Source organism: Petromyzon marinus, chromosome 76, assembly GCF_048934315.1.
Source record: "Petromyzon marinus isolate PM22_M1 ecotype Great Lakes invasive population chromosome 76, UKy_Petmar_22M1.pri1.0, whole genome shotgun sequence".
Classification (NCBI taxonomy): Eukaryota; Metazoa; Chordata; class Hyperoartia; order Petromyzontiformes; family Petromyzontidae; genus Petromyzon; species Petromyzon marinus.
This window is the reverse complement of record NC_133742.1, coordinates 1458070-1471111: the sequence shown is the minus strand read 5'-3', so window position 1 is coordinate 1471111 and position 13042 is coordinate 1458070. Positions and strand designations below refer to the sequence as shown.

At 54.5% G+C, this 13042-nt stretch overlaps 2 protein-coding genes and 1 long non-coding RNA gene across 3 annotated transcripts in view; 2 read left to right on the top strand and 1 right to left on the bottom strand.

The window, feature by feature from the left end:
• LOC116936956 (chromosome-associated kinesin KIF4-like) overlaps window positions 1-13042 on the top strand; it is a 210960-nt gene that overhangs the window by 37937 nt on the left and 159981 nt on the right.
• LOC142907283 (uncharacterized) lies at window positions 1350-1805 on the bottom strand. The gene is made up of 3 exons (XR_012930897.1): window positions 1527-1805; window positions 1439-1477; window positions 1350-1389 (listed from the first exon to the last, which is right to left on the bottom strand). It is a non-coding gene; the product is annotated as an uncharacterized LOC142907283 (long non-coding RNA).
• LOC116937868 (uncharacterized) overlaps window positions 12814-13042 on the top strand; it is a 77997-nt gene continuing 77768 nt past the window's right edge. Inside the window, exon 1 of the mRNA XM_076056557.1 lies at window positions 12814-12990. Coding sequence (XP_075912672.1) covers window positions 12814-12990 — 177 coding nt within the window. The remainder of the gene's footprint in view (window positions 12991-13042) is intronic.

Below are 13042 nucleotides of genomic sequence, written 5' to 3'. Positions count from 1 at the left end.
TGTACCTACCTGTACGACACCGAGAGGGGTGAGTGAGTGTCTACGTACCTGTACCTACCTGTATGGCACTTCGCCTGGGACAAGTTCACCTACCTGTACGACACAGAGAGGGGTGAGTGAGTGTCTACGTACCTTTGCCTACCTGTATGGCACTTCGCCTGGGACAAGTTCACCTACCTGTACGACACAGAGAGGGGTGAGTGAGTGTCTACGTACCTTTACCTACCTGTATGGCACTTCGCCTGGGACAAGTTCACCTACCTGTACAACACCGAGAGGGGTGAGTGAGTGTCTACGTACCTGTACCTACCTGTACGACACTTCGCCTGGGACAAGTTCACCTACCTGTACGACACAGAGAGGGGGTGAGTGAGTGTCTACGTACCTTTACCTACCTGTACGACACTTCGCCTGGGACAAGTTCACCTACCTGTACGACACCGAGAGGAGTGAGTGAGTGTCTACGTACCTGTACATACCTGTACGACACCGAGAGGGGTGAGTGAGTGTCTACGTACCTGTACCTACCTGTACGACACCGAGAGGGGTGAGTGAGTGTCTACGTACCTGTACATACCTGTACGACACCGAGAGGGGTGAGTGAGTGTCTACGTACCTGTACCTACCTGTACGACACCGAGAGGGGTGAGTGAGTGTCTACATACCTGTACCTACCTGTATGACACCGAGAGGGGTGAGTGAGTGTCTACGTACCTGTACCTACCTGTACGACACCGAGAGGGGTGAGTGAGTGTCTACGTACTTATACCTACCTGTACGACACCGAGAGGGGTGAGTGAGTGTCTACGTACCTATACCTACCTGTACGGCACTTCACCTGGGACAAGTTCACCTCCCTGTACGACACCGAGAGGGGTGAGTGAGTGTCTACGTACCTTTACCTACCTGTGCGACACTTCGCCTGGGACAAGTTCGCCTACCTGTACGACACCGAGAGGGGTGAGTGGGTGTCTACGTACCTGTACCTACTTGTACGACACCGAGAGGGGTGAGTGAGTGTCTACGTACATTTGCCTACCTGTACGACGCTTCGCCTGGGACAAGTTCACCTACCTGTACGACACCGAGAGGGGTGAGTGAGTGTCTACGTACCTGTACCTACCTGTACGACACCGAGAGGGGTGAGTGAGTGTCTACGTACCTGTACCTACCTGTACGACACCGAGAGGGGTGAGTGAGTGTCTGCGTACCTGTACCTACCTGTACGACACAGAGAGGGGTGAGTGAGTGTCTACGTACCTTTACCTACCTGTACGACACTTCGCCTGGGACAAGTTCACCTACCTGTACGACACCGAGAGGGGTGAGTGAGTGTCTATGTACCTGTACCTACCTGTACGACACTTCGCCTGGGACAAGTTCACCTACCTGTACGACACAGAGAGGGGTGAGTGAGTGTCTACGTACCTGTACCTACCTGTACGACACCGAGAGGGGTGAGTGAGTGTCTACGTACCTGTACCTACCTGTACGACACAGAGAGGGGTGAGTGAGTGTCTACATACCTTTACCTACCTGTACGACACTTCGCCTGGGACAAGTTCACCTACCTGTACGACACCGAGAGGGGTGAGTGAGTGTCTATGTACCTTTACCTACCTGTACGACACTTCGCCTGGGACAAGTTCACCTACCTGTACGACACCGAGAGGGGTGAGTGAGTGTCTACGTACCTGTACCTACCTGTACGACACAGAGAGGGGTGAGTGAGTGTCTATGTACCTGTACCTACCTGTACGACACCGAGAGGGGTGAGTGAGTGTCTACGTACCTGTACCTACCTGTACGACACAGAGAGGGGGTGAGTGAGTGTCTACGTACCTGTACCTACCTGTACGACACCGAGAGGGGTGAGTGAGTGTCTACGTACCTTTACCTACCTGTACGACACTTCGCCTGGGACAAGTTCACCTACCTGTACGACACCGAGAGGGGTGAGTGAGTGTCTACGTACCTTTGCCTACCTGTACGACACTGAGAGGGGTGAGTGAGTGTCTACGTACCTGTACCTACCTGTACGACACCGAGAGGGGTGAGTGAGTGTCTACGTACCTTTACCTACCTGTACGACACTTTGCCTGGGACAAGTTCACCTACCTGTACGACATCGAGAGAGGTGAGTGAGTGTCTACGTACCTTTACCTACCTGTACGACACTTCGCCTGGGACAAGTTCACCTACCTATACGACACCGAGAGGGGTGAGTGAGTGTCTATGTACCTTTACCTACCTGTACGACACTTCGCCTGGGACAAGTTCACCTACCTGTACGACACCAAGAGGAGTGAGTGGCTACGTACCTTTAACTACCTGTACGACACAGAGAGGGGTAAGTGAGTGTCTACGTACCTATACCTACCTGTACGACACTTCGCCTGGGACAAGTTCACCTACCTGTACGACACCGAGAGGAGTGAGTGAGTGTCTACGTACCTATACTTACCTGTACGACACTTCGCTTGGGCCAAGTTCACCTACCTGTACGACACAGAGAGGGGTGACTTGCTACATCTACCTGTACCTACAAGTTCACCTACCTGTACGACACCAAGCGAGGTGAGTGAATGTCTACGTACCTATACCTACCTGTACGACACTTCGCATGGGACAAGTTCACCTACCTGTACGACACCGAGAGTGGTGAGTGGCTACATCTACCTGTACCTACAAGTTCACCTACCTGTACGACACCGAGAGTGGTGAGTGGCTACATCTACCTGTACCTACAAGTTCACCTACCTGTATGACACTGACAGTGGTGAGTGGCTACATCTACCTGTACCTACAAGTTCACCTACCTGTACGACACCGAGAGTGGTGAGTGGCTACATCTACCTGTACCTACAAGTTCACCTACCTGTATGACACTGACAGTGGTGAGTGGCTACATCTACCTGTACCTACAAGTTCACCTACCTGTATGACACCGAGAGTGATGAGTGGCTACATCTACCTGTACCTACAAGTTCACCTACCTGTACGGCACTGAGAGTGGTGCGTGGTGGGGTGGAATGGTGGTGGTGGAATGGTGGTGGTGGAATGGTGGTGGTGGAATGGTGGTGGTGTTGGGGTGGTTTTGGTGGTGGTGGGGTGGTGGTGGCAGAATGGTGGTGGTGGTGGAATGGTGGTGGTGGGGTGGTGGTGGGGTGGTGGTGGCAGAATGGTGGTGGTGGTGGTTATGGTGGTGGAATGGTGGTGGTGGTGGTGGTGGCAGAATGGTGGTGGTGCTGGTGGTGGTGCTGGTGGTGGTGGTGGGGTGGTGCTGGCAGAATGGTGGTGGTGGCAGAATGGTTTTGGTGCTGGTGGTGGTGGCAGAATGGTGGTGGTGGTGGGGTGGTGGTGGCAGAATGGTGGTGCTGGTGGTGGTGGTGTTCGTCGTTTCGCAAGCGTAGAGAAGGGCAGGGCATTGACCGTGGCCCGCGACGACCCGGACGCTCTCCTGTTGGAGCGACGGGCCAGGTAGCTTCCAACACAGAAAGCTTTACTCGGCTGAAACAACAAAAAAACCTGCTGGAGACAAAGGCGGCCGGGCGGGCGTGGTGGTGCTGGTGGCCATCCACCGAGTGGTCTGATATCATCATCACCGTCATCACCACCACCATCATCACCATCAGCATCATCACCATCGTCGTAGTCGTCGTGGGGACATTTATAGCAGTGGCCAAATCGCTCTCTAAACGCGCGGCAACGTCGATTCTAAAATCGCACGGGGAAACAGCGGAGGAGCCGGAGACAAATCCACGCAGTGACCACGGGGGAGAGAGAGAGAGGAGAGAGATGCAGACTCCAAATATACAGCAGCAGCAGGCGTCGTCAGGGTACGGGATCGAACCCACGACCTCCTGCACACCAGGCGAGGTAGTTGACATCTCATAGCCACCGTGATGATGATGATGAGAGAGAGAGACGCAGACTCCAAATATACAGCAGCAGCAGGCGTCATCAGGGTCGGGATTGAACCCACGACCTCCTGTGCACCAGGCGAGGTAGTCAACATCTCATAGCCACCGTGGTGGTGATGATGTTGAGAGAGGAGAGAGACGCAGACTCCAAATATACAGCAGCAGCAGGCATCGTCAGGGTCTGGATCGAACCCACGACCTCCTGCGTACCAGGCGAGGTAGTTAACTTCTCCTAGCCACTGTGATGATGATGAGAGAGAGAGACGCAGACTCCAAATATACAGCAGCAGGCATCGTCAGGGTCTGGATTGAGTCCACGACCTCCTGTATACCAGGCGAGGTAGTTAACATCTCATAGCCGCCGTGGTGATGATGAGAGAGAGAGACGCAGACTCCAAATATACAGCAGCAGGCATCGTCAGGGTCGGGATTGAACCCACGACCTCCTGTGTACCAGGCGAGGTAGCTAACATCTCCCAGCCACCGTGATGATGATGATGAGAGAGAGAGACACGCAGACTCCAAATATACAGCAGCAGGAGGCATCGTCAGGGTCGGGATTGAACCCACGACCTCCTGTGTACCAGGCGAGGTAGTTGACATTCCCTGGCAACCCACGGTGGCCAGATCTGTCCGGTCTCAGGCTCGGGATCGCTCCGTGCAGCAGTCCCTCAAACAAAGTGGCACCCTCGACCAGGATACGTTCTCCGATATTTGAGGCCCTCCGCTATATCATCTCTGGGGTGGGGGTGGGGGGGGGGAGTGGGTGCATTACACAGCTGCGTGAGCACCAATCAGGATGAGGAGGAGGTGGTGGAGAGGAGGTGGAGTCAGTGGCAGACCCCCAAATAACAAATAACAAAACAACAGCAAAAAACACTTAAATATTAAAACACACCCATTTTTTTTATATATATATACTTGCGTTGTTAAGTATATTTTTTTTAATGTACATATTTTTTTTTTTTACGACGAATCGCCAACCTTAAACACCCGGTCTTTCGCAAGAGTTGAAGGGCGGCAGAGCGCTGCAGTAATCGAGCAAGTGTCAGGATCACCCAACCGGAGTTGAGAGCTCGAAAGCGTTTGTAGCTACTTTGGCTACGAGGATAATGAGGCACTGGGTGAAGCAGGTGGAGGAGGGGTGGGATGCATGGAGGGGGTGGGATGGGGGTTCCGATGCCGGCCCCAGCTGCGACCGGCGATGACATCGTCTCCGCTCGTGTCCCAGTTTTCGTCTTTATAACCCTTCAGCGGCGAAGCGAAGGCGAGATCGGGGGCTAGGCTCGCGTGGGGTTCAGTTGTGGTGGTGGGGGGGGAGGTAGTGGGGGGGTGGTAGTGGGGGGGGGAGATTGTGGGGGGGGGGTGGTAGTGGTGGGGGGGGGTGCGGTTAGTGGACACCCGTTGATGTGGAGGAAATAGCAGGCGTACAGCGTTAAGACGCAACACACACACATACACACACATCCACACATACACACACACACACACCTACACACACATACACACACACATACACACACACAGATACACACACACACACATACACACACATACACACATCCACACATCCACACATACACACATCCACACATCCACATACACACATCCACATACACACACACACATAGCACACATACACACAACAACAACCGCCATTCGCCACTAAGTGGCGGTGACGTCACCACGACGCTTGTGCCAGGCTATGTGCACCCTGAGGCCACGTGAAGTGTCGAACGCCCGCTGGCAGGAGGTCACGGGGCAGACCCAGGTGCCACGGGTCGACTGACTGAGATGACTGGCTGATGCACCACCTGTGCCCCCTACTGTGCCAACCTGCTGTGCTTTAGACACCCGGCGCTCCGCTCGTTGTTGTGAGCGTCGCTCCTCCGCCCTCCGTTGTTGTTGGAGGGCGACTACCTCCAACTGCCCAGTAGCATCCTTCACGAGCCTCCTCCACAGAGGCCGATCTTAACACCGCTGGTACCAGTCATCGGCAAGTCCACTTAGCTCCACGTCCTCCTGTACCACATCACTCCATCTCTTCTCTAGCCCGTGCCGCGCCCGCTTAGCCCCCTCGATCTGGCCGAACAAAAGCTGTTTCGGCATGCGGTGGCTGGGCATGCGGGCTACATGACCCAGCCATCGCAGCCTTGCCCGCCGGAGGAGCTCACCGTTGGGACCTTGCCCAGATCTTTCAAGGATTTGTGAGCTCCTCACACAGTCCAATCTGGTTAAACCCAGGATGAATCGTAGGCAGGGCAGCCTAAATGTTTCTAACCGGCGAAGATGTTCCATTAGGGGGGTCCACGTTTCGCAAGCGTAGAGAAGGGAGGGAATGACCGTGGCCGAGAAGACCTGAAGCTTAGTGCGGAGCGACAGACCAGGTAGCTTCCACACAGCGTTACGTAACCGATGAAAAGATATTGCCGCTTAACTGATTCGGAGTGAGACCTCTGCTGTTAAACTGGAGCCGGTCATAAGCACACTTCCCAAGTATGGGAAACTCTCCACTCTCTCCACAACTGCCCCATCACCGATTGGGAGTTGTGGGGGTGGAGTGTCCGATGGTACAAAATACCCAGGCAGGTGCTTAGTTTTGGTGGGGCTGATGGTAAGGCCCCATCTCTTAGTGGCACGCTCCAGTCTCAGCAGCAGCGTCTCCAACTCCTCCTCTGAATGAGCAGCTATTACCAAATCATCAGCATACATAACGTGGTTGAGCAATAGGGAGCCATCCCTTGACCGCACCCATGCATCGATCAGCCTCCCATTATATCTGTACCATATGGAGATTCCCCCGGTACAGCTATTGAAGGCTTCACGAACTACGTGGTCAAAATAGATGTTAAATAATGTGGGAGCCAGAGGACATCCCTGTCGCACCCCAAGGTGTACAGGGAATGGCTCTGACTCCCGGCCACGTAGTTTTACTCGGGCCCGCTCACCATCATGACGGTCCTTAGTGATCGTGAGCAGAGGGTCAGGTACTCCAAAAGCACGAAGAACGACCCAGAGCCCAGGCCTACTGATGGTATCATAGGCCTTGACCAGGTCAATAAAGCAGAGATGTAGGTCTTGTTGGAATTCCCTAAACCTCTGCTGTAGCAGACAGACAAAAAATATGGCATCTGTGCAGGACCACCCTTTCCTGAAACCACATTGGGGCTCCGCAAGCCTCTCCTCAGCGTGCCTGGCAAGGCGATGTTGAATAATCCTTGCCAGGACCTTTCCCAGCACACTGAGGAGTGAGATGCCCCTGTAGTTGTAACAGTCTGTGCGGTCCCCCTTCTTAAAGAGGGGGACCACCAGGGCATCCTTCCAATCCTGCCGAACCCGTCCAGTGGTCCAGACTGTTGTTATGATGTCATATAGGGCAGTCTGTGCACAATCTCCACCCTCCCTCAGCATTTCGCTTGGGAGATCATCTCTGCCCACTGCCTTTCCTGGTCTCAGACTCCGGATCGCACTCAGTACTTCCTCAACAGATGGCACTTCAGCCAGCCATTCACAGGGGGGTGACTTCTTCTAATATTTGAGGCACCGCAGCCTCAGCAGGGTCATCCTCACTTTGTGCCACGATGTTTTCGTGGCTGAGGGATTTTCCCTCCCCCAAGACCTCACATAAATGCTCAGCAAATCTGCAAACCTGTCCTGGGGGTCGGAGATTGGATCACCGTTTTTCCCCTAATGATGGTAATAGGTGTGGCGCTGCAGGTTACTTTTTTGATGGAGTTAAATAGAGATTTGTGATCGCGGGCCACTGAGGCAGACTCCATCTCCTCAGCAACCCGCGACCACCACCCATCCTTGCAGCGCCTCACGGCTCTCCGAACCTCCGAGCGAAGGCTGCAGTAAGCCTCCTCTTGCAGCGCCTCACGGCTCTCCGAACCTCCGAGCGAAGGCTGCGGTAAGCCTCCTCATTCTCTGACGTGGGATTCTGTAGCCGATGACAGTGGGCCTGTCGCTTTTTCTCAACCATCCTGAACACCTCTGTCAGCTAGGGTCTCTGGGGAGGTCTGGACCGCGTACCCAAAGCAGACATTGCAGCCGCATGAGTCACAGTTCTAAACCTCGCCCATTACCCTCGACATCAGGAGGAGTGGGGGACGATGCTAACCCCAGCCGCAGGCGATGATGAAATTCTCGCTTGCAACTTTCATCAGATAACCGAGACCAGGCCACTTTTGGTTGGAATGGGGTCCTGGGTGTACACCCACCACCGGAGCGGAAGAATGGGCGGCGCATCTTACAGATGACAAGTCGATGGTCAGAGGTGAGATCAGCTCCATGGTAGGTCCTGGTGTCAAGGACATGGGCTCGCATCCACTGGTCCATCACTATGTAGTCCAGCAGATGTTCTTGCTTGGACCCGGCATGCATCCATGATGTTGTGTGGATGCACCGATGCCGGAACAGCATGTTGGTAATTACAAGTCCATGGGCTGCACAAAAATCTAGCAGCCTCCTTCCGTTGTTATTGAGCTGATCCGGCCCATGCCCTCCAATCACTCCAGGCCAGGTGCCAGCATCATGACCAACTCGGGCATTGAAGTCACCCAACAAGATGACTCTATCCCGAGGGGCCACTTTAGCCAGCACCTGTGACAGGAGGTCATAGAAGGCATCTGACTCATCGGCTTTGCCTGCATCCCTCCACGGATGTTCGTCTTCCGTGGGGGCATAAGTAACCATGACCACCAATTCTCGCCTCCGATTGATGGGAAGGCGAGCCCAAAGTAGCCTGGGGCTTACAGCTTCCCACACCTCACCGCCACGCTCCCACGCCCCCTTCATTCTTTTGTTCAAAAGAAGAGCCACACCCTGTTGTTTGACAGTCTCCTGCCCCGAGTAGAGGACTGTCCACCCCTCATAGTGGCAGGAGCCAGAACCGGTCCACCGGACCTCCTGAATGCCACAGAGATCCAGGCGGTACTGGTCCAGCTCCCGACAGAGGAGTGGCAGCCTTTCCTCCGCAGTGAGCGTTCGAACATTCCACGTGGCCAAACGAAGTGGCTTTTCGTTGTTTCTGGAGGAGCCCCGAGGGTTGAGATTCAATCTCCTGGCTCCACCAATTGGGGTTTGGCCAGGAGACGTCATAGACGCTTGTCCCCCCGGGGCCTCCGTCACAAGCTTATTTGTTACATATTTAAGTTTAAGTCGTAGTTTCGTGGTAATTTTTTGAAGGTGGAGGGATTACCAGCCCCTCGCACCCATCCTGAGCCCCCGTTTAGCCGCTGTGGTGGTCACAGACGCCATGCGGGGAGGAACCAATCGGAATTGGACGTCCCCCCACAGCAGTGTCCACGACAGAGTTGCCCGTCCGGCACCGCGACAACAACAACAACCGCCATTCGCCACTAAGTGGCGGTGACGTCACCACGACGCTTGTGCCAGGCTAGGTGCACTTTGAGGCCACGTGAAGTGTTGAACGCCCTCCGGCAGAAGGTCACGGGGCAGACCCAGCAGGTGCCACGGGTCGACTGACCGAGATGACTGAGATGACTGAAATGACTGAGATGACACATCCACACACACACCCACAAAGCTCCCCCATATAGCCTTAGCAGACTGTAGGGGCAAGTGCTGTTAGCGAGCACCTATGAAGGCCGGAACGGCACACGAGGGGGTGGGTGGCCAGCACCACGCCCGACCGCCTTTGTCTCCCTAGTGGCAATGTTTACACACCGCATCAGATACTCATTTGAGCCTGAGTCGACCTAGGGGAGGCCCAGGACCGGTTCAGATAATCGCCACCGGTGTTGGCCGTGAGTGGGAATCGAACCCGGGTCGCCGGGTTCATAGCGCAGCGTAGCGCTAACCGCTACACTACCGCTCCCCCACACACACCCACACACACCTACACACCAACACACACACCCACACACACACCAACACACACACACCTACACACACACATCCACACGCACCCACACACCCACCGAACCACACACCCACACACACCCACACACACCCACAAAGACAAAGATTCCCCCTATAGCCTGAAACAGACTGTAGGGGCAAGTGCTGTTAGCGAGCACCTATGAGCGCTATCGGCACTGTAGCACACGATGGGGTGGGTGGCCAGCACCACGCCCGACCACCTTTGTCTCCCCCATGCCCCCATGCCCCCCCTCCCGTGTCCACACCCCCATGTCCCCGTGTCTCCACGAGTCACCATTGGCATGATGATCGCGTGTGCGTCAGGCGCTACGGCTGTCAAATTCTCTCTCGATCTCTCCCTATAAATATTTATAAAACTCTCTCTCTCTATAACTATATATCTCTCTTTATAACCCTCTCTATTTATAACTCTAACTCTCTCTCGGCCGTGTGGCTCAGCCGAATCTCGCCGGTGGCGGGTAACAGACTTGGTGCAATTCTAGATTTGAAGCTTTCGTGACTGCAAGGAATCCATCACACTCTTTGGTTCTATTCGGTAAAGTCACGTAGTAGGTAAAAAAATAAAACGACAAAAACCACCAGGACGTTTCGGCCACAACACAAGCGGCCTTCATCAGGTGAAGGGACCAGGCTGTCTGGAGGACAGCGCTGGAGTGAAACACAGCCACGCTCAGACCGCGGAACCTTTAAAGCTGTGTGCGAGGAAACAAGGTTGCCTTGACAAAGGAATTAGCATACAAAAAATTAGCATAGACTTGGTGCATTTCCTGCGGTGCCAGGGAGGATCTGCCCCGCCGGTACTTACGCTACCAGCGGCTCAAACTCAACGTTCCGCCTTTTTGGGGGGACATCTTCGGGAAACTGGGGGGTGCCCTTCTACAACAACAGCGGCGGCTTCGTACATGGTGGTGGTGGTGGTGGTGCCTTGACCTGGCTAACAAACGCCGTGACCTGGCCAACTTCGCCTGCGCTTGGGCGAAGTTGGCGGTGGTACAGAACGGGGAAGGAGGAGACGCTGCAAGGCGACACTGACGGCTGTTCTGTGCTGCTTGTGGTGTTGGAGCACGCCACGTGACACGCACACACGTGCCGGTGACGTGCAGCGCGTCTTGTTCGAACGCTGGGAGGGGGCCCGGACAAGCCCCCCCTCTCTGTAGCAGCAGTGGACGGCACCACCCTCGTGTTCACGTTCTGAAGCGCTAGCTCGTCAACGTGGCGTGCTGCGATGATCAACACCACCACCATCAACACCACTACCATCACCACCATCATCACCATCACCACCACCAACACCACCACCATCATCACCACCATCACCATCACCAACACCACCACTACCATCACCACCATCACCACCATCACTATCAACACCACTACCATCACCACCACCATCACCACCACCATCACCACCATCACCATCAACACCACTACCATCACCAACACCACCACTACCATCACCACCATCACCACCATCACTATCAACACCACTACCATCACCACCACCATCACCACCACCACCATCACCACCACCATCACCATCACCACCACCATCACCACCACCATCACCACCATCACCATCAACACCACCATCAACACTACCATCACCATCACTACCATCACCACCATCATCACCAACACCACCACCACCATCAACACCATCACCACCATCACCACCACCATCATCACCAACACCACCACCATCACCACCACCACCATCACCAACACCACCATCATCAACACCATCACCATCATCACCATCACCACCATCACTATCACCACCACCATCATCACCAACACCACCATCAACACCACTACCATCACCACCATCATCACCACCATCACCATCACCACCACCACCATCACCACCACCACCATCACCACCATCACCACCATCATCACCACCATCACCACCACCATCACCACCAACACCACTACCATCACCAAAACCACCACCATCATCACCACCACCACCATCAACACCACTACCATCACCACCACCATCATCATCACCAACACCACCACCATCATCACCACCATCACCACCACCAACACCATCACCACCATCACTATCACCACCACCATCACCACCATCACCATCACCACCATCACCATCATCACCACCATCATCACCATCATCACCACCATCACCAACACCACCATCACCACCACCAACACCACCACCACCACCAACACCACCACCACCATCACCACCACCATCACCACCACCATCATCACCACCATCATCACCATCATCACCACCATCACCACCACCATCACCACCACCATCACCATCACCACCATCACCACCATCACCACCACCACCATCACCACCACCATCATCACCACCACCACCATCATCACCACCACCACCATCACCACCACCACCACCATCACCGCCACCATCACCACCACCACCATCACCAACACAAACGTGGCTTTTATTTCGTGTTGTGCGCGTTGCATTTAGCGGCACAGCGCGTGGATGTGCAGCGTTTGTTGTTATTTGTGTTGCTGGTGACTTTGTGTGATGTTTGTGTTGCTGGCGACTTTGTGTGTTGTTTGTGTTGCTGGCGACTTTGTGTGTTGCTGTTTGTGTTGCTGGCGACTTTGTGTGTTGCTGTTTGTGTTGCTGGCGACTTTGCGTGTTGTTGTTTGTGTTGCTGGCGACTTTGTGCGTTCCGCATCGGAATCGCCACCATTGCTGCTGCTGCTGCTGTCGGCAATGAAAGTTGTTTAAAAGTAAAGAAACAAGTCTATCTCGCTCTAACTCTCTCTCTCTCTATCTCTCCATATCTCTCTCTATCTCTCCATATCTATCTATCTCTCTCTATCTCTCTCTATCTCTCTCTCTCTATCTCTCCATATCTCTCTCTATCTCTCTCTATCTCTCTCTCTCCATCTCTCTCTATCTCTCTCTCTCTATCTCTCTCTATCTCTCTCTCTATCTCTCTATCTCCTACTCCCACACCCCCCTCAAGGCATCGGCATGCTGCAGGCGCTGACAGAGGCGGCTTCGCGCCACAACTGGCAGCTGACGGCGCTGAGCGTGGAGGGCCTCTCGGATGAGGGCATGCGCTCACTCTTCGACGAGCTCAGCCGCAAGCAGGAGCGGAGACTCGTGCTCGACACGGAGCCCGACAAGCTGGCATACGTCCTGGACATGGTGCGGGGCGGGGTGGTGGTGGGGTGGTGGTAGGGTGGTGGTGGTGTGGTGG